At 43.4% G+C, this 24,298-nt stretch overlaps 1 protein-coding gene across 1 annotated transcript in view; it reads right to left on the bottom strand.

The window, feature by feature from the left end:
- VPS13C (vacuolar protein sorting 13 homolog C) overlaps nt 1–24,298 on the bottom strand; it is a 222,088-nt gene that overhangs the window by 13,296 nt on the left and 184,494 nt on the right. Inside the window, exons 70-81 of the mRNA XM_060174401.1 lie at nt 22,668–22,749; nt 22,488–22,557; nt 20,607–20,718; nt 20,356–20,469; nt 15,710–15,849; nt 13,401–13,482; nt 11,784–11,897; nt 10,404–10,479; nt 9,111–9,274; nt 6,813–6,858; nt 3,631–3,754; nt 909–1,023 (exon numbers count right to left, since the gene is read on the bottom strand). Coding sequence (XP_060030384.1) covers nt 909–1,023; nt 3,631–3,754; nt 6,813–6,858; nt 9,111–9,274; nt 10,404–10,479; nt 11,784–11,897; nt 13,401–13,482; nt 15,710–15,849; nt 20,356–20,469; nt 20,607–20,718; nt 22,488–22,557; nt 22,668–22,749 — 1,239 coding nt within the window. The remainder of the gene's footprint in view (nt 1–908; nt 1,024–3,630; nt 3,755–6,812; nt 6,859–9,110; nt 9,275–10,403; nt 10,480–11,783; nt 11,898–13,400; nt 13,483–15,709; nt 15,850–20,355; nt 20,470–20,606; nt 20,719–22,487; nt 22,558–22,667; nt 22,750–24,298) is intronic.

The raw sequence follows: 24,298 nt of genomic DNA, 5'->3' as shown, positions 1-24,298 counted from the left end.
TAACTGAGAGTTGTCAACAAAGCTTCATTAAAAAATGGACTTGCAATCTAAGTAAACCAGAGACAGTCAGTTAAAAACCACAGTCTGATTTGCTTTTTGAAGGATGAAGTCAAGGAGGAGCATAGGAAACATTTACTCTTGCATTTCCAGTTCTTGCTGTGTAGGCAGAAAGAAAAAAAAGAAAAGAAAGTTAGAAGTGTGCAGACAGATACAATATAATCACACACAACAAATCCAAAGACTAAACACAAACAGCAGTCATTTGATTTCAAACTTGATGTAAGAGAGTTGAATAAAGAGTTGATTTGGGGGGGGGGGGGTAAAGCTAGTCACAGGAAACTAATCATTCATGGAAATGCAGTCAAATTAAAACTTAAATGCAGTCAAATTAAAACTAAAACCCTAAAATGACTTGTAAGGTTAATGAAGATTATAATTATCCAGAATATTACTCTCTCTCTCTCTCTCTCTCTCACTCTAGTACAGTTTCTCTTTGCCTGAATAAGTCTAGATTAACAGGGTAGTCCAAGTGAATCAATTCAGTTGGGAGAGAAAGTAATAGTGAAATCTCAATAATTAGCTACGAAGTTAAAACAGTGTTGACTAAAGAGCCACAGCACAACACAGTGATTGCCTGTGACTTCTTTTTGCATCCTCTCGGCACTAAAAAAGCTTAGCTCCTGTTGAGGGGGTGGGGGTGGGGAATCAACCAGCTATTTCAACTTTAAACTCAAAAATACTAAAGTGAAATCGATAACTGAGCAAGCTCTACCCCACAAGCATGCACCTGCATAATCACTCAAGAAGTTCAAGAAACAAGAACGGTGAGAACCAACCATAAAAATCCTGGCGGTAGATAAATCTTCAAAGTGAAATCTGCCTAAGCCCGTAAAGGATGGGAGTCATACCTCAAATAAAGCACAGCCCTCAGACTCCTGCCGGTCATACGGCCGAATGATACCGTCCTCCTGGATCAGGCGAGGGGGACGAAGGCTGGACACTTCCTCTGTTGATTCTGCTACCCTGAAGGAGGCATGGGAAGATCTGAGAATCTTTCAAAAGATGCTACAGACATGCACACTAGTGATACGCTGAACTCGTGTGCAGTCCATTAGCTACTGATAAGAATATCTGGTGTATCTTAAGTTTTGCCCAGGGCATAAAGTGAAACATAAGACCTATGTGGTGTATTGCACTATAACAAAAGACCCAGGGGAAGGAGGACAGGGAGAGGAGTGGGGAGATGGACCTAATTTGGACATGATGGACATGATGGACCTAATTTGGACATGATGGACATGATGGACCTAATTTGGACATGATGGACCTAATTTGGACATGATGGACATGATGGACCTAATTTGGACATGATGGACATGATGGACCTAATTTGGACATGATGGACATGATGGACCTAATTTGGACATGATGGACATGATGGACCTAATTTGGACATGATGGACATGATGGACGTAATTTGGACATGATGGACATGATGGACGTAATTTGGACATGATGGACATGATGGACGTAATTTGGACATGATGGACATGATGGACCTAATTTGGACATGATGGACATGATGGACCTAATTAATTTGGACATGATGGACATGATGGACCTAATTAATTTGGACATGATGGACCTAATTTGGACATGATGGACATGATGGACCTAATTTGGACATGATGGACATGATGGACATGATGGACCTAATTTGGACATGATGGACATGATGGACCTAATTTGGACATGATGGACATGATGGACCTAATTTGGACATGATGGACATGATGGACCTAATTTGGACATGATGGACATGATGGACCTAATTTGGACATGATGGACATGATGGACCTAATTTGGACATGATGGACATGATGGACCTAATTTGGTGTCAAAGTGTTTTGCAGACACAAATCTTAAGTGAGATGAGAAAATGTACCCATGTGCCAACAACTGTACCATAGATCATGAACCTTCCAATTAAAAAAAAGAAAGAAAGAAAAAAAAAAAAAGGAAGAGGGGGTTGGGTGGTAGTGCAGCGGGTTAAGCGCGCACGGAGCAAAGCTTAAGGGCCGGTGTAAAGATCCCAGTTTGAGCCCCCAGCTCCCCACCTGCAGGAGAGTCTCTTCACAAGCAGTGAGGCAGGTCTGCTGTTGGGATATTGTACAGATGTGGCTGAACATTGGCAGGGCCCACAAACCACTATATTTCCATGCAAGTATTATTTATATATCCCCCACCACGTTATCCCCTCAGGGTATTCCTAATTCCCGCCAGCCAGCTAAAACTACAGCTACCACAACTAAGGAAGTTCCCAGAATGTCTTTTTCTATTCTCCACCCTCTTCCCTAGCCAATTCCATCCCAACTTGCCACTTTGTTTTTACCCTATAAAACCCGCTGCTATTCCTGGTATCACCCCTTTTTTTTTCCTCTTCCGCGTCCCAACCAGGAGAAGGGCTGGTGTGCATAGCGGGAGGCGGCCATTTTGCTAGCTCCACGTGGCCTAAACCTGCTGTGCTCACACCCGACTCTAGAGCATCTGTATGAATAAAGATTTGAGTTCCTGCTCTGCCACAAGTTCCTGGTCTCTCTCTCTCTCTCTCTCCCACGACACAACCCCAATAGTCTGCAGGTGTCTCTTTCTCTCCCCCTCTGTCTTCCTCTCCTCTCTCCATTCCTCTCTGTCCTATCCAACAACAACAACAACAGCAGCTATGATAACAATAACAACTACCAACAAACGCAACAACCAGGGCAACAAAATGGGAAAAAATGGCCTCCAGGAGCAGTGGATTCATAGCGCAGGCACCGAGCCCAGCAATAACCCTGGAGGGAAAAAGAAAAAGAAAGAGAAAAAGCAAAAGAGCACTTGGCGTAACATTAAGCAACTTGCCCAAAACAGTGTGACCTGTCTACCTGACTCCAAGCTTCCCCACCTTTTGTTCTGTTTTGCTTTTTGAGGTTTTTTTTTTTAAAAATTATTTATTTTTATTGCCACCAGGGTTATCTCTCTGGCTCTGTGCCTGTATGACTGTTCCCAGTGGTCATTTTATTCTTTCTTCCTTCCTTCTTTGACAGGAAAGAGAGAAACTTATAGAGGAGGGGGTGGTAGAAAGGCAAAGAGACAGAAATGGACACCTGCAACACTGCTTCACCACTTGCGAAACATCCCTCCTATACGTGGGGACTGGGGGATTGAACCTGGGTCTTTGCACATAGTAATGCATACACTCAACTGAGTGCGTTTCTGCCTGGTCCCCTGACACACACACACACTCTTTCTTAAAGAAAGGAAAGTGTCAAAAGAACAAAGGCAGGGACTGGACTGTCTACTCTTGATGTCTGGCAAGCTGCCTGGCATATATATAGCAGGTGCCAAGAAGCCCTGGCTGAATGAAAAAGGAAACTGAGTCATTAGCAAGTGTGTCTTTTTACTTCCTGGAATAATACTCTGCAATCATTAAAAAAAAAAAAAAAAGATATTAGGGGCCAGGCGGTAGCATGACGGGTCAAGCGCATATTTGATTAGGCTTGAAGATGCTTTAGAGCAGGCAGGGCCTCTGGGTTGCGGATGCTCTGAGGGGCGGACAGCACATCTAAGGGGATGCGACAGGCTGCTTACCTCTGGATGCCCTGGAAGGTGCTGCTGGCCATGTCTATGATGCCGCCCGTCGGCCGAGCCACGGCCCCTACCAGCCCCTTTCCGATTCCTTTGAAGAACCCAGCTGCTCCATCCTTCTTGGCACCTTATCACCAAACCAGAGGTAAGTGAGTCAGACTCAACAGAAGCCTGAGCGGGGCCCACAACTCTCTCCACCCAACCAGCTTCTAGAGCTTAGCTTCCCAAAAAAAATAATAATAAGTTTGATCCTCAGTCGTGTTTCCGAAAGTCTGTTCAAAATGCAAATAGGCCTGAGCAATATCCAGCCAGGCTCTGAAATGGCCGTGCGGCAGGGAGACTGTTCAGTGAGCATCTTGCTGGGACACTCCACATCTTGAAAGTGGGGGTGCGGGTGGGGGACAACTGCCTGATTGTCCTTCTAGAAGAAGGTGCATGTGTCTGTGTTCCCAGAGACTGGAAGCACCCTGCAGCCGTGGTTCCCCCCCCCCGACCCTTCTCTGTCCCAACTGGAATTTGCACTGTGGGCTGAAGGTTGTAGGATTTGCCCAGCAGCCATGTGTCTGTGAGGGGATCCCAACACTTATCTCTCCCCTGGATTAAAATCTAGCCACTGGGGAATGGGGAGATAGCATAATGGTTATGGAGAAAAGTGTTTGTGGCTGGGAGTAGATAGCATAGTGGTTATGAAACGAGACTCTCATGCCTGAGGCTCCCATGTCCCAGGTTCAATCATCAGACCTCCTCCCCCTCCTTATAAACCAGAAAAGAGCAGTGTTCTGGTTTCTCTCATTAAATACATAAATAAAATGTTTTGTGAAAAAAAAAAATTAAAATGAGGTCAAGTGGTGGTGCACCTGAGTACATGCTACAATACACAGGGTCCTGGGTTCAAGTCCCCACTCCCCACCTGCAGGAGGAAAGCTTCACAAGTGGTGAAGCAGACCTGCAGGTGTCTCTCTGTCTCTCTCCCTATCTTCCCCACCCCATCTTGATTTCTCTCTTGTCTCTACTCAAATGAGTAAACAGCAATTATTCTCCGTTTTCTCCTACGTCATGACTTTCTAATCCTCCTTTCTCTCTGTCCATCCCCCACCCCCCACAGGATCGAACAACCATTGACCTATTTTCTATCCTTACGAATTTCCCCACTCTGGACAGTTCCTACAGAGAGAGAGAGAGAGAGAGAATATGTGAGTAGCCGTATTTGTTCACTTAGTGTTATGTTTCCAAAGTTTGACCATATTATATTTGAATCAGAACTTTCTTTTTTTTTCCAAAGAGATTGCTGATTTATTAATTGTTAGTAATATACTATCATCTATAAGGTTTCTTTTTTTTTTTTTGCCTCCAGGGTTATTACTGGTGCCTGCACCATGAATCCACTGCTCCTGGAGGCCATTTTTCCCCCCTTTCGTTGCCCTTATTGTTGTAGCCTTGTTGTGGTTATTGTTGTTATTGTTGATGTTGTTCATTGTTGGACAGGACAGAGAGAAATGGAGAGAGGAGGGGAAGACAGAGATGGGGAGAGAAAGACAGACACCTGCGGACCTGCTTCACCGCCTGTGAAGCGACTCCCCTGCAGGTGGGGAGCCGGGGGCTGGAACCGGGACCTTTACACCGGACCTTGCGCTTTGCGCCACGTGCACTTAACCCGCTGGGCCACCGCCTGACCCCCTATAAGGTTTCTTAATACTTCACATATACCTAACTTTCTCTAATCAAGATCATGGTTGGCTGTGTCTTTTGGTTCAGTATTATATTTTAATATATTACAAAGCAGCAGTATTTTAGTGGAAATTTCTCGGTCTAAATGTGTAGATTTTCTTGGCCTCTGTGTTTCCTTGCAGTTTTCTCACTGCCTCTGGGGAAGTGTGGCCCCAGTGTTGAATTTGCTGAGAGGGAACATTTTTTTAAAAAAAAAAAGGAACCAAGAGGATGAGGAAGATAATAAGTCTATGACACCACCGGGTAACCAGGATCTTTGGTGCAGTAACACTGGAGAACTTTCTTTTCTATAACTGAATTAATACCGTATGGCCATCTGTTGTTTGCTCAAACATTTGATGATGGAAATTGCTGTTGCCTTCTGGAGTCGGCGTGAGGCATGTAGGCATGAGTTTGTGGATTCACATATGGTCTGAGATACCTCAGAAGTTATACTTTAGGCGTGGTATTGCTGGGTCAGGTAAATTAACTTTATGTTTGTACAAATGACCTAGCACCACCTGCTGAAAGAACTGCTCTTTAAGGAATTATCTTGGCGGGGGGGCAGGTGGTGGTACACCTGGTTAAGTGTGCACATTATAGTGCGCAAGGTTCTTGGTTCAAGCCCCTGGTCACCACTGGCAGAGGGAAAGCTTTGTAAGTGGTGAAGCAGGGCTGCAGGTGTCTCTCGGCCTCTATCTTCCCCATCCCTTTCAATCTCTCTCTGTCTCTACCCAATAATAAATAAATAAATAAATAAATAAATAGAATTATCTTGGCCCAACTATTAGTTTGACCAAACTTTTGTTGCAGAATTTGTTTCCAGAATCTCACTTCTATTCCATTGATCTGTATAAAAGTATCAAAATATCTTATTGCTGGAACTTTTTTTTTTTTTTTTTTGCTTACCAGAGTACTGTGAGCTCTGGCTTGTGGTGGTGCTCGGGATTGAACCTGGGACCTTGGAAACTCAGGCATGAATGTCTTTTGCATAACCATTATGCTGTATCCCCAGGCCAGTTACTGGAGTTTTATAGCAAGCTTTTCAATTAGATAATGTCTTCTAACTTTGCTCTTTTGTAAAGACTATTTTAGGTATGTACAAAAACTGCCAAGAATATAAAAATCAGCTTGTCAGTTTCTGCATCGAATCCAACCAAGATTTTTACACAGTCTGAGCTGAATAAAATAATGTGATCATTTCATGGGATTTAAATAAATTAATCAAGGAGTCCACTGCTAGTGAGGATGCAAAGGACTCTACTTTACCCATGGCCCTGCTGAAAAGAGCACTCCACATGTGAAAGAGTTACCGTCTACGGTCCAGCCTCTCTACCCTCTGAGGAAAGCATTCTGTATATTCAGGAGGCAAGACGGTCCACATGAAGCCTGTCATTCCCTACTACCACTAACACCTGTGCCGCTTACCCTGCCTCAATCATGCCGATGCGGTAGAGAAAATGTAACACTCCACTCACCTTCCATGGGCTTTGTTATTATTCCAGTCACGCCACCAACGACCCCCTGGAAAGAGAAATTAAATTCATCATCAGGATAAGCCAGAGTGAGAAGTGCTTAATTCAGACCCAAACCACTAGAGGTCTCCGCAGATATAGCAGAAATAACTCAAAACAAGAGGACATTGAGGGGTGAGTAGCATGCACTGTGACTTTAAAAATACAAAGCAGACTTCATTTATTTTTATTTATTTATTTATTTTGCTACCAAGGTTACTGGCAGGGTTTGGGGCCTTACAAGACTCCACTACTAGGGTTAACGTAGTGTAGTGGTTATCACGTTCTCGCCTCACACAAGACTCCACTACTTCCCGTAGCCATCATTCCCTTACTGTTTTGTTTTGTTTTTGCTTTTAGATAGAAGGTCAAGGAGAAAGACTAAGAGGGAGGGGGAGGCACAGAGAAGGACAGACACTAAAACAGCAATCACCCACCCTTGAAGCTTCCTCCTGCAGGCACTCCTCTGTGGAGGCCTGGGCGGGGCTCGAACCCTGGCATTAGTGCCTGGGGGTGTGCACACTCAGCCTGCTGGCTCATTACAGGAAAGCCCCTGGTGGTGGGGGGGGGGGGGTTCAAGTGCTAACCACTCTAAAGCAGGTGAGAAGATTCTATGCTTGGCTTTTGCAGATCTCTCACCGATTATTAATTTAATCTCTTTGGGCCTCTGTTTCCTTGACAGAAAGATGAGTGGTGCTGTATAATGTAATTAAAAATGTTAAAGAGATTTTTTTTTTGCCTCCAGGGTTATTGCTGGGGCTCAGTGCCTGTACCATGAATCCACTGCTCCTGGAGGCCATTCCCCCCTTTTGTTGCCCTTGTTGTAGCCTTGCTGTGGTCATTATTATTATTGCTGATGTCGTTGGTTGTTGGATAGGACAGAGAGAAATGGAGAGAGGAGGAGAAGACAGAGAGGGGGAGAGAAAGACAGACACCTGCAGACCTGCTTCACCGCCTGTGAAGCGACTCCCCTGCAGGTGGGGAGCCGGGGGCTCGAACAGGGATCCTTCTGCCGGTCCTTGTGCTTTGCACCATGTGCATTTAACCTGCTACACTACCACCCGACTCCCAGAAATTTTCTTTTTAATTGTGAAAGTATGGAGACCTGAAGATGGAAGAAACCTCTCCAGTGAAAACTTGATACAGTAACAGAGACAACCACAACAACGAAAGATTCAACATTATAAATTACAGGCATAGACAGAGTATCTTCGATTATATCCAAAATTAAAATGGCAATATATGTATATATTCTTTTTTAACTTTTTAATTTTACTATTGGACAGAGACAGCCAAAAATTGAGAAAACGGGGAGACGGAGAGAGACAGAGAGACACCTGTAGCCCTGCTTCACCACTTGTGAAGCTTTCACACTGCAGGTGGGGACCAGAGGGCTTGAACCTGCGTCCTTACGCACTGTAATGTGAGCACTTAACCAGGTGAGCTACCGCCTGGCCCCTACGTATATATTCTTGATAAATGTCAAGTAATAGCAGCAACTAAGGCTACTCGTCTAATTATACAGGCTGCTAGAAATATTGAGCTGTTGGAAAAGTCCATGATGTATTTTTTTAAAATATTTATTTATTTCCTTTTGTTGCCCTTGTTGTAGTTATTATTGTTGTTGTTATTGATGATGTCATTGTTGGATAGGACAGAGAGAAATGGAGAGAGGAAGGGAAGACAGAGAGGGGGAGAGAAAGATAGATACCTGCAGACCTGCTTCACCGCCTGTGAAGTGACTCCCCTGCAGGTGGGGAGCCGGGGGCTTGAACCGGGATCCTTATACCGGTCCTTGAGCTTTGTGCCATGTGCACTTAACCCGCTGCGTGACCGCCCGACTCCCCCACCCCCCAATCTCCATCTCACCCTTACCTCTCAATTTCTGTCTCTATCCAAAATAAATTTAAAAACCAAATAAATAAAATTTTAAAAAACAGAAAGAGAAAAACTTTCATACCTCCCTTCCATTGACATGGCTACTGATGGTGCCTGAAGCATCCCTCCTCCCTGCAGCTGCTACCTGTTACCACACTGCGGGGCTCTGCTTCCTCCCTCCACACCAGTCAACCTGGCAGCCTCAGGGAGCTCTCTCTAGTCCAGAGAGTTAGCAAAGCCTGGAATTTCGGGGGGCAGAGTCGACTCCAAGTTTCAAACCACCAGCCCAAGTAGCAGATTCTCAACTATATTAAAAAGCAAAACAAAACAACACCAAAACAACAAAAAACTGGGTATTTCTTGAAGATCCCTCAGGAGACTTACAAGCAGGAAGCCTTTCCCTCCTCTCGCCAGGCTGTCTCCAAAGTCTTTGGGCTGTCGCCCCATCTCCTCTCTTCTCTTCTGCTGATACTCCTTGTCCATTGTAATCGCCGCCAAGCCTTTTCCAACGGAGCCAGTGATTCGAGACACCACTCCAGCTGCACCGCCTGCCACAGTCCCCAGGAGTAAATGATGTTATTTCTTTTCTTTCTTTCCTCCCCCCCAAGGTTATAGCTACAATTTGGTGCCCTCATGAAACCTTTACACTCAGAAGCCTTTGTCCCTCCCTTTTTGATAAGAGACAGAGAGAAATGGAGAGGCAAGGGGAAGACAGGCAAGGAGAGAGAAAGAGAGACACCTGCGGCACTGCTTCATTGTTCAGGAAACTTCTGACATACAGGTGGGGGGGACCAGGGGCTTGAACCTGGGTCCTTGTGCGTGGTGACATGGTGCACTCCACCAAGTGCATCACTGCCTGGCCCCTAAGTCGCGTGTTTTATGCAGAGAGCATTGCTCTAACACACAGAATGCCACTGCTGCTTTAAACCACCCGGTGATTACAACCACCTCGGATACAAGAACGCAGAAATTAAGCTTTTTCCATTTCTCTTTAGCTCAGAAGAGGACTAAAACTCTTTAAAAAGTCTCCATACAATGACACTAAAACAAATCATGAGATCACTGTCCAACTATTTTCCATGTTAAGAACAAGGGAGCACGGGGGTCAGGCGGTAGCGCAGTGAGTTAAGCACACATAGCGCAAAGCACAAGGCCCGGCCGGTGTAAGAATCCCAGTTCAAGCCTCCGGCTCCCCACCTGAGAAGAGTCACTTCACAAGTGGTGAAGCAGGTTTGCAGGTGTCTCTCTTTTTCTCCCCTTTGGTCTTCCACTCCTCTCTCGATTTCTCTCTGTCCATTCCAACAATGACATCAATAACAACAACAACAATAATAATAACCACAACAATGATAAAAACAAGGGCAACAAAAAGGGGAAAAATAGCCTCCAGGAGCAGTGGATTCATGGAGACAAAAACAAACAAAGAAAAACAAGGGAGCACATCTTTTAAAGGGGGTTATCAGAAAAGTGAAACCTCTTTTACTGTATATAATCATGTGCTTTTCTTAATGTATTTTGTCATAATTAAAATACCCTCTGTGCACACAGACTACAAATGCAGATGAAGGTATTCATATATACACGCTATATATTCCTATAAGCACATATAGAGACTTCTTAAACAGTATCTATACATATACAAATGTAGGATTTATACACAAATGTAGGATTACTTACCTACTGTGTGTCCAAAAAGACTTCTTACTCCAATCACTAAACCCTCAGCAAATTCCTCAGGGCCTTGAACAGCACCCTAGTCAAAAGAAAATAAATAATATATATATATATATATATATATATATATATATATATATATATATATATATGTTACACATAGCTTAGGATTTTTGTCTTTGATTTTTTTCTTTTTCTTTTCTTTTCTTTTTTCTTTTTTTAAAAAATAATTTCAGGGTTTCCATTAGCACAAAAACATTGTGCTAACAACGTCCGCACTCTCTAGCCCACAGCCTGAAGGAATCTCTGCCATGTAGGAAGACACTTTAAAAACATGTAGCCTCAGAAGCCCTTGCAGATGACAGAAATTGGAAAGGAGAAAGTCACTGGCTTCAGTCACAATCTGCAGCTGAGCCTGGTGGCGGGTTCCATCACGCTGCAGAAGCCAGTCACACTGAGAACAGGGCTAGGAGCCCACAGAGGTTAGGCTCCAAAGCTCTGTTTTATCTTCTAAAACCCCTCCAACTCTGGGCTTCTGGAAGTGGGCAAGTTAGAGGAAAGCTGAAACACTGGAAAACAAAGTCAGCTTTTAATGCCTCCTTCCTCCTTTCCCCAGGGATGAGACAGACTAGAAATACTCTTAGTCCAGTTTGGCTGGAAAGACAGCATAGTGGTTATGCCAAAAGACTTTTCATGCCCAAGGCTCAGAGGTCCCCAGTTCATTCTTCAACACGCCCACCACAACCCAGAGAGCCTAGCAATGTTCTGATCTCTGTTTCTCTCTGTATCTTTTTCATCAAAATAAGTAGATGAAATATTAAAAAGAAGAAACGCTTCTTAGTCTACCTGACATTTTTCCTAACAACTATACTAAGTCCCGGAAAGACTGGGACATGTTTTGTAGCTCAGTCACTAGGAACGCTCACTTCATTATAGAATAGCCTTTCAGGTCATCTCAGGCACTTCACACAAAAACAGAAAATCCCTATGTTTTTGTTATCTAAACATTATTGAGTTTCCACATATAATTACAATATGAGTGATCTGTCATTTAAAAAAGAGAATCCATTAAAAAAAAACAAGAGTGTCCCCTGGACACTGATGGGACTCAGGCCAACAGAATAGTTCACTCCCTGCCCTCCATGTGGCCCTGTTCTCATTCTTTGGTTACATTTGAGATGCAACACAGGAGAGCTGTATTACATGTTTTTTCCCCCCATAACATCCTCTTCCCTCTCCCCTTCCCCATCTCCCCTCCCCCCCCCCTCCCCTTCTTCTCTCATCCCTTCTCTCTCTTTCTAGAAAAGAAAAAAATAATAAGAATAATAATAAAAAGGATCCAATTTCCTGTCAAGATTCTTTGTATTAATAAAAGATCAGTACCTGGAAAGGTTCATAGAACAAAGCTTCGACTCCTTCTGACAGACCTCTGAGTAATCCATATGGGTTTCCAAGCACATCTAAGCCCAGGACAAGGACATACATCTGTTTCAAGAACTAAAGGGCGGAAATAAAATGTAGTCTTTGTAAAATGACAGTAAGAAACATACTGATATAAGGGGGGAAAAAAAAGGCAGGTACTCATTAACCTAGATTATCCATGGGAAGCTATGCAGAGTAACCACCTCGACGCCTACTAATTCATCCTACCCTGTGAGCTGAACTTCCAGTACTTTACATGGGGTTTCTACATGAGACAGGTCTACTCTGAGGCACAGACTGCAATCTGGCTGTTATGTCACCTTGGAGAAGTCACTCGGACTCTAAGGACTCTAGTCTTCTCGCTTGTCAGCCCATGGTGGTACATGGATTTGACTGACCTCGCGTGGTTGAGTGCGCATATTCAAGGAGCACATCATTCAGCAATTGTTGGATGTTTTTATCATTATGCTGTTGTCACTATTACTATGATGTTTGCTTGAGAAAAAGTAATAATCAAAAGCGAAAAAAATAAAAAACAGAAAAAAAGACAAAGTGAAGACATATCCTTGCCAGTGATGTCTGGACATAGCCGAAGAGGAAGACTCTTCCAGCAGAGGAAGAAAAGGGTCATGTCGCCCTGGAGTCCAGCTGAGGGCATGGGAGGCTCTCTGAAAGCACTGCTGTATCTGTGCCTGTGAGTCAGGCCAGAGGAATCCGGGAGCAGGAGCTGCCTGAGGATTCATTCCTCTTGCCATTCTGCTTGACTGCTGAGAAGCTGTAGGTGCTGAAGAAATCATAATGCAATGATTTACAAATCACTGTTCTTCCCCAATCTGGTAAGGCGTGATTGCAAGGGCACTGGAGGGTTTTTTTTTTTTTTTTGGCCTCCAGGATTATCACTGGGGTTTGGGGCCTGTACTACGAATCTACTGCTCCTGGCGGCCATTTTCTCCACTTCGTTGTTGTCATTATTGTTATTGTTATTGTTAGATAGGACAGAGAGAAATTGAGAGAGGAGAGGAAGACAGAGAGGGGGAGAAAAAGACACCTGTAGCCCTGCTTCCACTTGTGAAGCGACCTCCCGAAGGTGGGGAGCCGGGGGGGAGACCTCAAACGGGGATCTTTACACCCTTCCTTGCGCTTCAAGGCCTATGTGCTTAACCTGGGCACTACTGTCCAGCCCCCTGGAGGGAACTTTCTTTTCATTTTTTTATTATCTTTATTTATATAGTGGATAGAGGTAGCCAGAAATCAAGAGGGAAGGGGTGATAGAGAGGGAGAGAAAGAGATACCTGCAGCCCTCCTTCACCAGAGCTTTCCCCTTGCAGGTGGGGACTAGGGACTCAAACCTGGGTCCTTGCATACTGTAAATGTATACTCAAACAGGTGCGTCACCACTTAGCCCCATGGAGGGAACTTTCTAAAAAAGTGTGTGTGTGTGTGTGTGTGTAAATTATAGAAACAAATCAATCAAGAAAACTACAAGGTAGAACAGGAATCAAGGTTAAACAAGGCAAACTTTACAATCACAGCTGGGAAGCACATTCCTTGAGAGCTCTCGGGAGAGGAGTTAGTTACCTGTTCAGAGTAATGTCTAATGACACTCCACATGAGCTGATCTCTCTTGTAAAACTGATACCGGATTTCATAATAAGCAAGTCTGGGAAGAGAAGAACATTCAAAAGTACTCAGATTATACTCTGGGGGAGGGGAAAAAGAGTTCAAAGTTGAATGACTTACACTAAGTACGCTGCTAATTCTTCCATCAATAAACTCATTGCCATGTATAATGTGTAAGATCTCAGTATTACAGTAATAAAATTACCAGAAATAGTTCATTCTTAGATTGTAAGTTTTTGATAAATACACAGAGAAAAAGATTTCTAAAACAAAAAGGGGGGGGCGGTAGGAGGTAGCACAGCGGATTAAGCGCACGTGGTGCAAAGCACAAAAACCGGAATAAGGATCCCGGTTCCAGCCTACCCTCCCCCCCGCCCCGCCCGCCCCGGCTTCCCACCAGTAGAGGGGTTGCTTCATAAGTGATGAAGCAGATCTGCTGTTTTCCAACATTCCTTTTGATGCTTTAATTGTAAACTGTTTGGTTTTACTTTTATTGTTTTTTTTAATTTATTACTGGATAGAGACAGAGAGAAATTGAGAGGGAAGGGGAAAATAGAGAGGGAGACAGAGACAGAACAAGAAGACAACTGCAGTCCTGCTTCACCACGGGTAAAGTTTTCCCCTGCAGGTGGGAACCAGAGGCTTGAACCAGGGCCCTTGTACACTGTAGTGTGTGTACTTTAACCCCACGTGTCACCACCTGGCCCCTTCAACTGTTTAATTTTACACAGTCAAATCTATTTTGTATCTTTCAATATTCTTCCATTGTGTTTAAACTGCGAAAAACATCTCCTGTTCAGAAAGCAGGTAGTTAACTATTTATTTCTCTTAGTCTGCCCATTTAAAATTTGACACTTAATACACTGGTTCTTATTAAAACTGATAGCATGTAAGTTAAGGTGAAAATAGTGTGAAGGGATTTTTTTTTTTTTAATTCAAAAAGCTACTTGTTCCAGAGGCTGAGTGGTTGTGCACTTGGTTGAGCTCACACATGACCTTGCACAAGGACCCAGGTTCAAGGCCCTGCTCCCTGTCTTCAGAGAGGAAGTTTCACAAGTAGTGAAGCAGGTCTGCAGGTGTCTCTTTTTCTCTCCATCCATCTCCCCCATCATCCCCTGCCCTCAAATTTCTGTCCTATAAAATAAAATAATAATCATAATCATAAAAAGGAAAAATTAGCCACCAGGTGTGGTGTATCTGCATGCAGGCAGGAGCCCTGGTGATAACCCTGGTGCGGGGAAGGGGGGGGAGAGGAAATGCCTTGTCCCAATACCACTGATGGATACAAACTCAGGGCATGCTTACTGCATTTCTATGTGTCTGACTCACTTAAGTTCCTTATTAAATGCTGCGAGGAGTTTCTATCTGTGCTTTGTTTTGCTGTATGAGGGTCCTGAAATCCCATTCTATTCTACATCCTTGCAAATGCAATTGTTTTAAGACACACTAAGTCCATTTTATCCTACATTCACATAAGACTTGATCTGATTAACTAAAGAAAATAGAAGTCTCTTCAGATTGCCTTCATGGGTGAAATAAGCATATTTGAAAATAATTGTGTTAGTCATTTAATAGTGACTTGCAAAATAATAAGGGGATAATTATCTCTCTCTCTTTTTTTTTTCTGCCTCCAAGGTTATCGCTGGGGTTCAGTGCCTGCACTATGAATCCACTGGTCCTGGAGGCTATTTTTTTCCCTATTTATTTTGCCCTGGTTGTTGTTATTGTTATTGTTGTCATTGTCTTTGCTGCCATTGTTGTTGCTGGATAGGACAGAGAGGAATCGAGAGGAGGGGAAGACAGAGAGTAGGAGAGAAAGACACCTGCAGACTTGACTCACTGCTTGTGAAGCGACCTCCCTGCAGGTGGGAAGCCAGGGACTTGAACCGGAATCCTTACGCCAGCCCTCAATATGGGCTAAATATATATTTCTCTTTCCAAGTCCATGTGTTTCAATTCTGTATATCCCACATAAAAGTTAAATCATCCTGTAGTTGCTCTTCACTTAGCATAATCACAACCAGTCCCTTTCATTTTGTTCCTGAAGGACACAATATAATCCTATAGTCTGAGTAGTACTCCACTGAGTATATGTTCCACTGAAATATGTAAAGGGCACAGTCAGAAAGCTTCCAAATTTTCCAGGCATAAGCTTTAAGAAGGGTCATTATGCTGAGCTGTCCATTTCAGCACAAATGCAGAGAACCACTGTGGAGAAGCATGACCTTGCTAGCACAGTCTCCCATGCGCCTTAGCTAGGCTCTTACTTGAATATGACATCATCCACATCAGTCAAGGTGGCACCTAAGCTTTTCAGCAACAGGTTGATGGAGTGAATCGCAACCATTTCCTGCTTCTCTTTGTCTGACTCTTCACCTCCAGAGCCCAGAGAAAGACTCAGATGCAACTGAAAGAAAAATCACGTGAGATAAATACACCAAAGTTCGCATGCTTTCATTTGTGCGTGATTAAAAACAAAACAAAACAAACAAAAAAAAAACATGTGATTTCAACAGTTTCCAATAATGACATACAAAGGAGCCAAATGTTGCAGATACAGTTGTTGCGTCTCTCATCAGAGTTCCCAAGAAAACTATTACGCCTTGTTTTATTCCTTACACAGAACTGCACTCACACATGATCTTGGTTCCTTTCTTATAACATAGAAAATTAGCCGTGCATGTGATCCGGATTCCATCCTGCCCTCCCTGCACTGGGGAAAGCTCTAGTGCTTGGCTCTCTTCTTATTTCTATCTGAAAGGCCTGTACCTGAGCAGTGAAGCCCCAAGGGCAACAGAAAATAGAAAATAAATTCGTTTGGTTAAATACAAATGGGCTGGGCAGACAGCCTGATGGTTATGCAAATGACTTTCAAACATGAAGCTCTGAGCTCCCAGAGCTAAGCAGTGCTGGGGGGGGGGGGGGGGGGAGATGGAGAAAGAATGAAGGAAAAAGGAGGAGGGGGGGAGGGAAGGGAGAGGGAGGGGCCTACAGAAGGGGAGTGGGAGAAGGAAGGAAGCAAAGAAAGAAAGGAAACGGGGCCACTGGGTGGTCCTGCAGCAGCGCAGTGGGTTAAGTACAGGTGATTCAAAGCCCAAGGACAGGCGTTAAGGATCCTGGTTTGAGCCCCCAGCTCCCCACCTACAGGGGAGTCACTTCACAAGTGGTACAGCAGGTCTGCAGGTGTCTGTCTTTCTCTCCCCTTCTCTGTCTTCCCCTCCTCTCTCCATTTCTCTCTGTCCTATCCAACAACAATGACATCAATAACAACAACAATAACTACAACAATAAAACAAGAACAACAAAAGGTAATAAATAAATAAAAACCTTTAAAAAAAAGAAGAATGGAGGAAGGGAAGAAAGAAAGAGAGGAAGGAGTCCGGCGGTAGCGCAGCGGGTTAAGTACATGTAACACAAAGCACAAGGACCGGCGTAAGGATCCTGGTTCAAGCCCCTGGCTCCCCACCTGCAGAAGAGTCGCTTCACAGGCGGTGAAGCAGGTCTGCAGGTGTCTATCATTTTGTCTCCCTCTGTCTTCCCCTTCTCTCTCCATTTCTCTCTGTCCATCTAACAACAACGACATCAATAACAACAACAATAGCTACAACAATAAAACAAGGGCAACAATAGGAAATAAATAAATATTAAAAAATATTTTTAAAAAAGAGAGGAGAGAAAGATTACTTAAATACAAATCAGTCTGTTCAAAAAATAAGTTCTACTTTTATCGAAAGTATATAAAGAGTCTCTGGCTGGACCACCCAGAAGTTGCAGGTCTCTTCTGATCTCAGAATCAAAGGGAATAAGTAAGGCTGCATTCATATGGAGTGAACCAAACCATACACAGATAGTGTGTAGCTGTGTTAGGGGAAAAAAGTGTCCATCAGTTCAGATGTAGACTACTAGTCAGAATGACAGAAGATCATTTATTTCCATCCAATTAAGTTAAACAGCTGACATCAATGAAGGGCAAAGGCAACAATCCTCTAATCGTGTGACAACCGCCAAGCGAGCAACAAAACCAATTAGGGCATCGATTAGCTAGCTGCAACGTAAATGTTTTAAAGAAGAAATAAGGTTCGGGGGCCAGGCAGTGGTGCACCTGGTAAGGACCTAGGTTCTAGCCCCTAGTCCCCACCTGTAAGAGGGGAAGCTTCCTGGATGGTGACTCAGGGCTCCAGGTGTCTCTGTCTCTCTCCCTCTATATCTCTCCACTCTGGATCTCTCTCTGTCTCTATCTAATATAAAAATAATGATTAAAAAAAAAAGAAAAATAAGGTTTTCAGCTTTCAGAAACCTTGCTAATACAGGATTTGCTTACTTTTTTTAAAAAGGCCTTTTAAATTTTATTTACTTAATTTGATAGGGCGGAGAGAAACTGAGAGGAAAGGGAGATAATGGGGGAGGGGGAAGAGAGAGAGACAGAGACACCGGAATCACTTGTGAAGCTTTCCGCCTACAGGTGGCGGTGGTGGGTAGTATGGTGGTGGGGAGTCTTGAACCCAGGGCCTTACACACAGTAATATGTGCACTCGGTCAGGTGCGCCACTGCCTGGCTACTAGCAATTACCTTCATTATTACTATTTCCTTATGGGGGGATTAATGTTTCACAGAAGAACTTACTTTTAAGATGTATTCGTTCACAAGTAGATAAAGATGGGGAGAGAAAGAGAACGGAGCATCACTCTAGCAACATTGAGGATCAAACTTGGGACCTGACGTGTGCAAAGTGCAGTACAAAGGGTGTTGGGGGGGGGGGGGTAGACAGCATAATGGTTCTGCAAAGAGACTCTCATGCCTGAGGCTCCAAAGTCCCAGGTTCAGTCCCCTGCACCACCATGAGCCAGAGCTGAGCAGTGTTCTGGTAGCATGCACCCCAAGGTCACTTGCCTTCCTATTTATTTCCTTTATAAAATTTGACTAGAGCATTAATGGGGAAAGGCTAATTTGTCAGCCTGCTGCCAGCGGTGTACAATGTGCCATGTCCCCGTGGTAGATTTCCACCTTCCCTCTCGATTTCTGGCCGTCTCTATCCAATAAATAAAGATTAAAAAAAACAACAACAACAACTCATGTAAGTATTTAAATGTGAAACCTTCCCATCCCTGTGGAACTTCATTTTGATTCTGTGACCTATCACGGGACCAGCAGCACCCAAGGCCACAGGTCACAGAAGAGAACTGGAGATGGGGCAATGCAGGCAGAGTGGCTGTCCTGTGTTGGCCGCAGTCCCCTAGAAGTTTCCTCTAAACAGCCTGGTGCTCAGCAGGGCTGTCTTGTAAACGCCAGGAAAGTCTCTGACATTCCAATGTTGGCTTCTGCCCACCTGCAGAGCTGGATAGTGTCTGTCGGGGTGCAGGCAAAGGCGAGTTTAGGTGGACAGAGAACTAGCAGCTCTTCACTGGGCAAAGTCTCCAGAGGTGAAGGAAATGACTGTGGGTTGGGATCTTCCTTACTCAGCTCTACTGCACAAAGCTCTGTCTGCATAAGAACAGGGAGTGGGCGTGAGCAGTCTGGAGCGCTCTCTGAGACTACAGACTCCATGGAGTCGCTGTACAGCTGTCATCGCTCTGCTGCTCTGAGAGCAGGCACTCAGTGCTGTTCATTTGAAGTGATTTACTCTCCAATCTGAAAAATAAAGTCCCTTTTCACTTACTATGGAGAAAAAGAAAAATTCTATGTAACCCATCACATGAAATGTTATTAATTGTAACCTCAACCCCCATACTTGGAGATGCCTGGTAACACCTCACACATCAATATAAAAATAAATAAAATAAAGAGGGGGCGGGTGGTAGCACAGCGAGTTAAGTGCATATGGTTCAAAGCACAAGGACCGGCATAAGGATCCCAGTTCAAGCCCCCGGCTCCCCAGCTTCAGGGGAGTCACTTCACAAGCGGTGAAGCAGATCTGCAGGTGTCTGTCTTTCTCTCCCCCTCTGTCTTCCCCTCCTCTCTCCATTTCTCTCTGTCCTATCCAACAACAGCAATGGCAACAATAATAAGGGCAACAAAATGGGAGAAATGGCCTCCAGGAGTAGTGGATTCGTGGTGCAGGCACCAAGCACCAGCAATAACTCTAAAGGCAAGAGAGAAAGAAAGAAAGAAAGAAAGAAAGAAAGAAAGAAAGAAAGAGGGAGAGAGAGAGAGAGAAAGAAAGAAAGTCAGTCCACTTTATGATTGCGTTCATTTAGCTGGACAGACTGCTGGACACAGATGAAAATAATGTACTGTAAACAATTTTTTTTAAGAACGTAAAGGATCATCAATATTTTAAAGAGTTCTTTCATTCTAAGTCTGGTCCATTACACAAGTGTAGAAGCACTATGGCTGGCAGCCCTTGTCAATTTATTAAGTGGTCACCTTCCCCAATAAAAGCTAAACAGAACAATAAATGGAGAAAGAGAAATGGGTCCATTGAGTACAAATGCAGGCAAGTGAAAGGGATCCAATTTTCTACTCCCTTAGTCACCATCAGATTTCGGGAGGGTGAACACCACCACAGCCACGGGATAATCCCTGCTTCAGCGCTTGTTTTCCCATTCTGGTCTGGGTCCCCATGATGGTTCTCCATTTAGACAAGTGATGGGAGTTGCAAAGTGTAGCAGAAACATTAAAACGTGGGGGAGTACTTCTCCGCTTAATTAAGAAATGCCTTTGTCAGCTTCTTCCTTGAATAAAGAGGTTATTAATTCAAAACGAGAGAAGATGCTCTGGTAGTTTCTCTGTAGGAGTCAGCCTGGTACATATGTTACCAAGAGTTTGGTCTTAATTACTTCGATCAATCAAACAAAATTCCCCGCTGAAAAATCGGATGCGACGGACTGAACCCTACGCTTGTAACCAGACCTTTCCCCTGACCCACATTTCTGCCAGTTCTGCCGGAGTTTTACAACGAAGACTGTGACCCACCTTGACAGGAGAAATATGGAAATGTTCGAAGAAGCTAAGCATCGACATGTCCGTCATTGACATCTCCATTAACTCTGCATTGAGAGCATCGATGTCTTGCTGGATTAACTTTGTCTGGAGAAAAAAAAAAAAAAAATCAAGGATTTCTATTTTAATTTCTTTCTCTATGACAGCTGACTTTTTTTTTTTTAATGGCTGATTTTAATGGTTCGTTGAGTCTCTTCCTTTCTTTAGGAAATAAAAGCTGTTACCCGTTTTTTCTCTGCTTCAGTGTCAGTTGTTGGGGTGAAGAGTGTGAGGACAGCTCCCAGGAAGCTCTGATCAATTTTTAAGGCCATTTCTTGAATGAGGACCATGAAATACCTAAGGAGAAATATGTTGAGGATGAAAAAGGTTCCTAGTAGATGCTGTGATTTTTTTTTTTTTTTTTTTACAGCTGAATCACTTGATTTGGGTCAAGATTGATAGTAAGAACTTGTTTCCTGCTTCCGGGTGGTGGTGCACTTGGTTAAGTGCACACGGAACAGTTTGCAAGGACTCAGGTTCAAAACCTCCCCAGTCCCCTCCTGCAGAGGGAGAAGCTTCATGAGTGGTGAAGCAGGGCTGCAGGTATCTCTCTCTCTCTCTCTATCTCCCCCCTCCCTCTTGATTTCTCTCTGTCTCTATTAAATAAAAAAGTGTTTTTTTTTTTTAAGAAATTATTTCTTTACTGTCTAGTGTGATGTTCAGGGGTGAGGAGAGGGCTCAGCTGTGGGCCATATTCCTTATCATGTTTGAGATCCTGAGTTCAAGCCCTTAGCACACAGGAGCGCCATGAGTGGTACTGTGGTGTCTGATCCGCCCCCCCGCCCCCCACCCCAGTCCTCAAAATAAAGAATGGAGGAAAATCAGCCTGGGGAGACTTTTTAGAGGTCATATTGCTCATGTGAGAGGCCCTGGGTTTACTACTGGAGAGTAGTAATAATAAAAATGTATAATGCTAAAAGATCAAAGTCTTCTAAGATGAAAATTTTCACTAAAGGCTCTGTTTCACCAGAGTGATATTATTGGTTACATTCAGTATTTCAAAGTTCCAAATTCCACATCTGTTCTGTCACAGGACAGGTTAATGTGATTGGAGGAAGTAGGATGTACTGTCAGAGTTTTAAAATCCATAGAAATTTCTTTAAATAATATTCTTTTTTTTTTCCCTTTTTTTAAATCCTTATTTATTTATTGGATAGAGACAGCCAGAAATTGAGAGGGAAGGGGGTAATAGGAAGGGACAGAGACAGAGAGACACCTGCAGCCCTGCTTCACCACCAGCAAAGTTACCCCCCTGCAGGTGGGGCCCGGGGGCTTGAACCTGGGCACTTGGACACTATAACGTGTGCTCACAAGATGCGCCACCACTCAGTCCCTTAAATAATATTCTTTACAAGCATATATAGGGTTTATATTTTTACTGTTTCATATACTAACTGGAACTACAAATGGGAGAAATGGTAGAAGGAATTCCACATTTTAAAACAAAATGTATAAAATCTGTTACTAGGGCTAGGGGAGCAAGCATGATGGTTCTGCAAAAGACTCTCATGCCTGAAGCTTTGAGATCCCAGGTTCAATCCTCAACACCACCATCAGCCAGAGCTAAGCAGGGCTCTGGCCTCACTTTCTTTGTCTCTTTCTGTATTGCTCTCTCATAAAAATTTAAATTAAATATTAAAACAAAAATTATTGTTAGAATGATTTTTTGCTATAGAAAATTAATTGACCAAATGTAAGTTCAGTAATTTTTATATATCTATACAAGTCACATTTAAAAGAGTATTAATTCATTTGCAAACCAGATTTTCACTTTTTTTTAAAGACTTTATTTTTTTAAGTTTCTTTTTATTATCTTTATTTATTTATTGGATAGAGACAGCCAGAAATTGAGAGGAGGAGGGGAGAGAGACAGAGAGACACCTGCAGCACTGTTTCACCACTCGCAAAGCTTTCCCCCTGCAGGTGGGGACCGGGGGCTCAAACCCGGGTCCTTGTGCACCGTAATACATGTGCTCAACCAGGTGCGCCACCACCCAGCCCCCAGATTTTCACTTTAACTTGAATAATTTTACATTTCAGGTTAATCCCGGGGGCTGGTTACTTACTTGAACTGCAACACTTTACTGTATTCATTAAATCTTGTGATGATACTCACATCAATAAAGGGTTTGGGTTCTAAGAGAAAGAAAATAAACAAAGCAATTCAGTTCTAGATTGAGTAGATTGAGTCACAGTAACGTCCACTTCGCTTTATAAATCGGGTACGTCACGACATTTCCTCTTACCTGAATCCAATGCTATCGATTTTGGAGGGGCCACGGGGTGAAATACAACGGGGAACATGGTACCTGGTAGCTGATTATCCACCTGCAAATGAAAAGTTAGCTCAGTAAGGTTTACACCATTTAAAAATCCTAGTGTCAGAGTTAGTAACAAAGAAGATGCTGCTAGTGCCATCATGATTAAGTACATGTATTTCTACTACAAGTTACACTTTAGGGAGTCGGGCAGTAGCTCAACAGGTTAAGCACACATGGCGCAAAGCACAAGGACTGGCATAAAGATCCTGGTTCGAGCCCCTCACAGGCGGTGAAGCAGGTCTGCAGGCGTCTGTCTTTCTCTCCCCCTCTCTGTCTTCCCCTCCTCTCTCCATTTCTCTCTGTCCTATCCAACGACAACGACATCAATAGTAACTACAACAATAAAATAACAAGGACAACAAAAGGGAATAAATCAATATAAAAAAATTTTCAAAGAAGTTAGAATTAAAAGAAGTTAGGCCTAAAAATCTTTCAATTAGTGGCTTAATTAGTGGTTTGCCAGATTCTAAGATATTAGGGGTACAGCTCCCCACCTCACCCACTGCCATGCTCTATGCCTCTTCCCGCCCCCCAAGAAAAACCACCATCATTCTCCCTAGGTGTCGGAGGCAGGCTGAGGTTCTTTGTTTTTCTTTCTTTTTCCTTTTCTTTCAAGTCTGTGCGTTTCAATTCTACATTCTAGACGACACACATGAAGGAACGCATCCAAAACTTGTCTTTCACTTCCTATGTCACTAAGTATAATCATTTCCAGAATTCATCCATTTTGTCCTGAAGGATGCAGTGTCATCTCCTTTAATTCAAGCCTAAGATTCTTACATATTTCTGCAAGGACACAGGTCAAAGGCTATCTAAGTGTCTTACTCATTACACTAACATTGGACAGCATTTCCATGCTATGAATGAAAATACATGTACCAGCTGATCATGGGACATTTCAACTCGATATCCTTTCAATCAAATGGAAGCTCAGGCTGGGTACAAAAACAGACAAAAGGTAGAGAGATGAAAAAAGAGGGGCCAGGCGGTGGTGCACCCGCTTAAATGCACACATCACAGCACATTAGGATGCAGGTTCAAATCCCTGGTTCCCACCTGCAAGGGGAGGGGAGCTTCAGGGCCCGTGAAGCAGGGCTGCAGGGGTCTCTCAGTCTCTCTCCATCTCCCCTCATTCCCTCCCTTTCAAGTTCCCTCTGTCTCTATCCAATAATAAATAAATAAATACATAAAATTTTTAAAAAAGAGATGAGAAAGGAGTAGAAATATTTTCAATGTTATCCAGAGATTTAGAAGGGAAAAGGAGGAGGCAGCAGCAAGAAAGCAAAAAAAAAAAAACAACCTACAATAAAGCCCTGCTCATTCTCAGTCAGAACAGCAAGAGAAAGATCCTATTTGAGGACTGCAGATTCACTCAAAGGAATATTTAAAAATAACCACTTCAGTGCAAGAACACACTTTTTTTTTTCAGTCTAACTGGTTCAACAAAAAAAGCTTCAACAGTCCCATGGTCTTTGAAATCGGTTGATACGTTGAAGTCGCAGAACACATGCAAAATGGAGGAGTAAGTTCCACAAGCTGAAAGAAGGCAGCGGTTA

Source organism: Erinaceus europaeus, chromosome 16, assembly GCF_950295315.1.
Source record: "Erinaceus europaeus chromosome 16, mEriEur2.1, whole genome shotgun sequence".
NCBI lineage: Eukaryota > Metazoa > Chordata > Mammalia > Eulipotyphla > Erinaceidae > Erinaceus > Erinaceus europaeus.
Note: the sequence above shows the minus strand (reverse complement) of the source record. Positions and strands in the feature narration are given on the sequence as shown.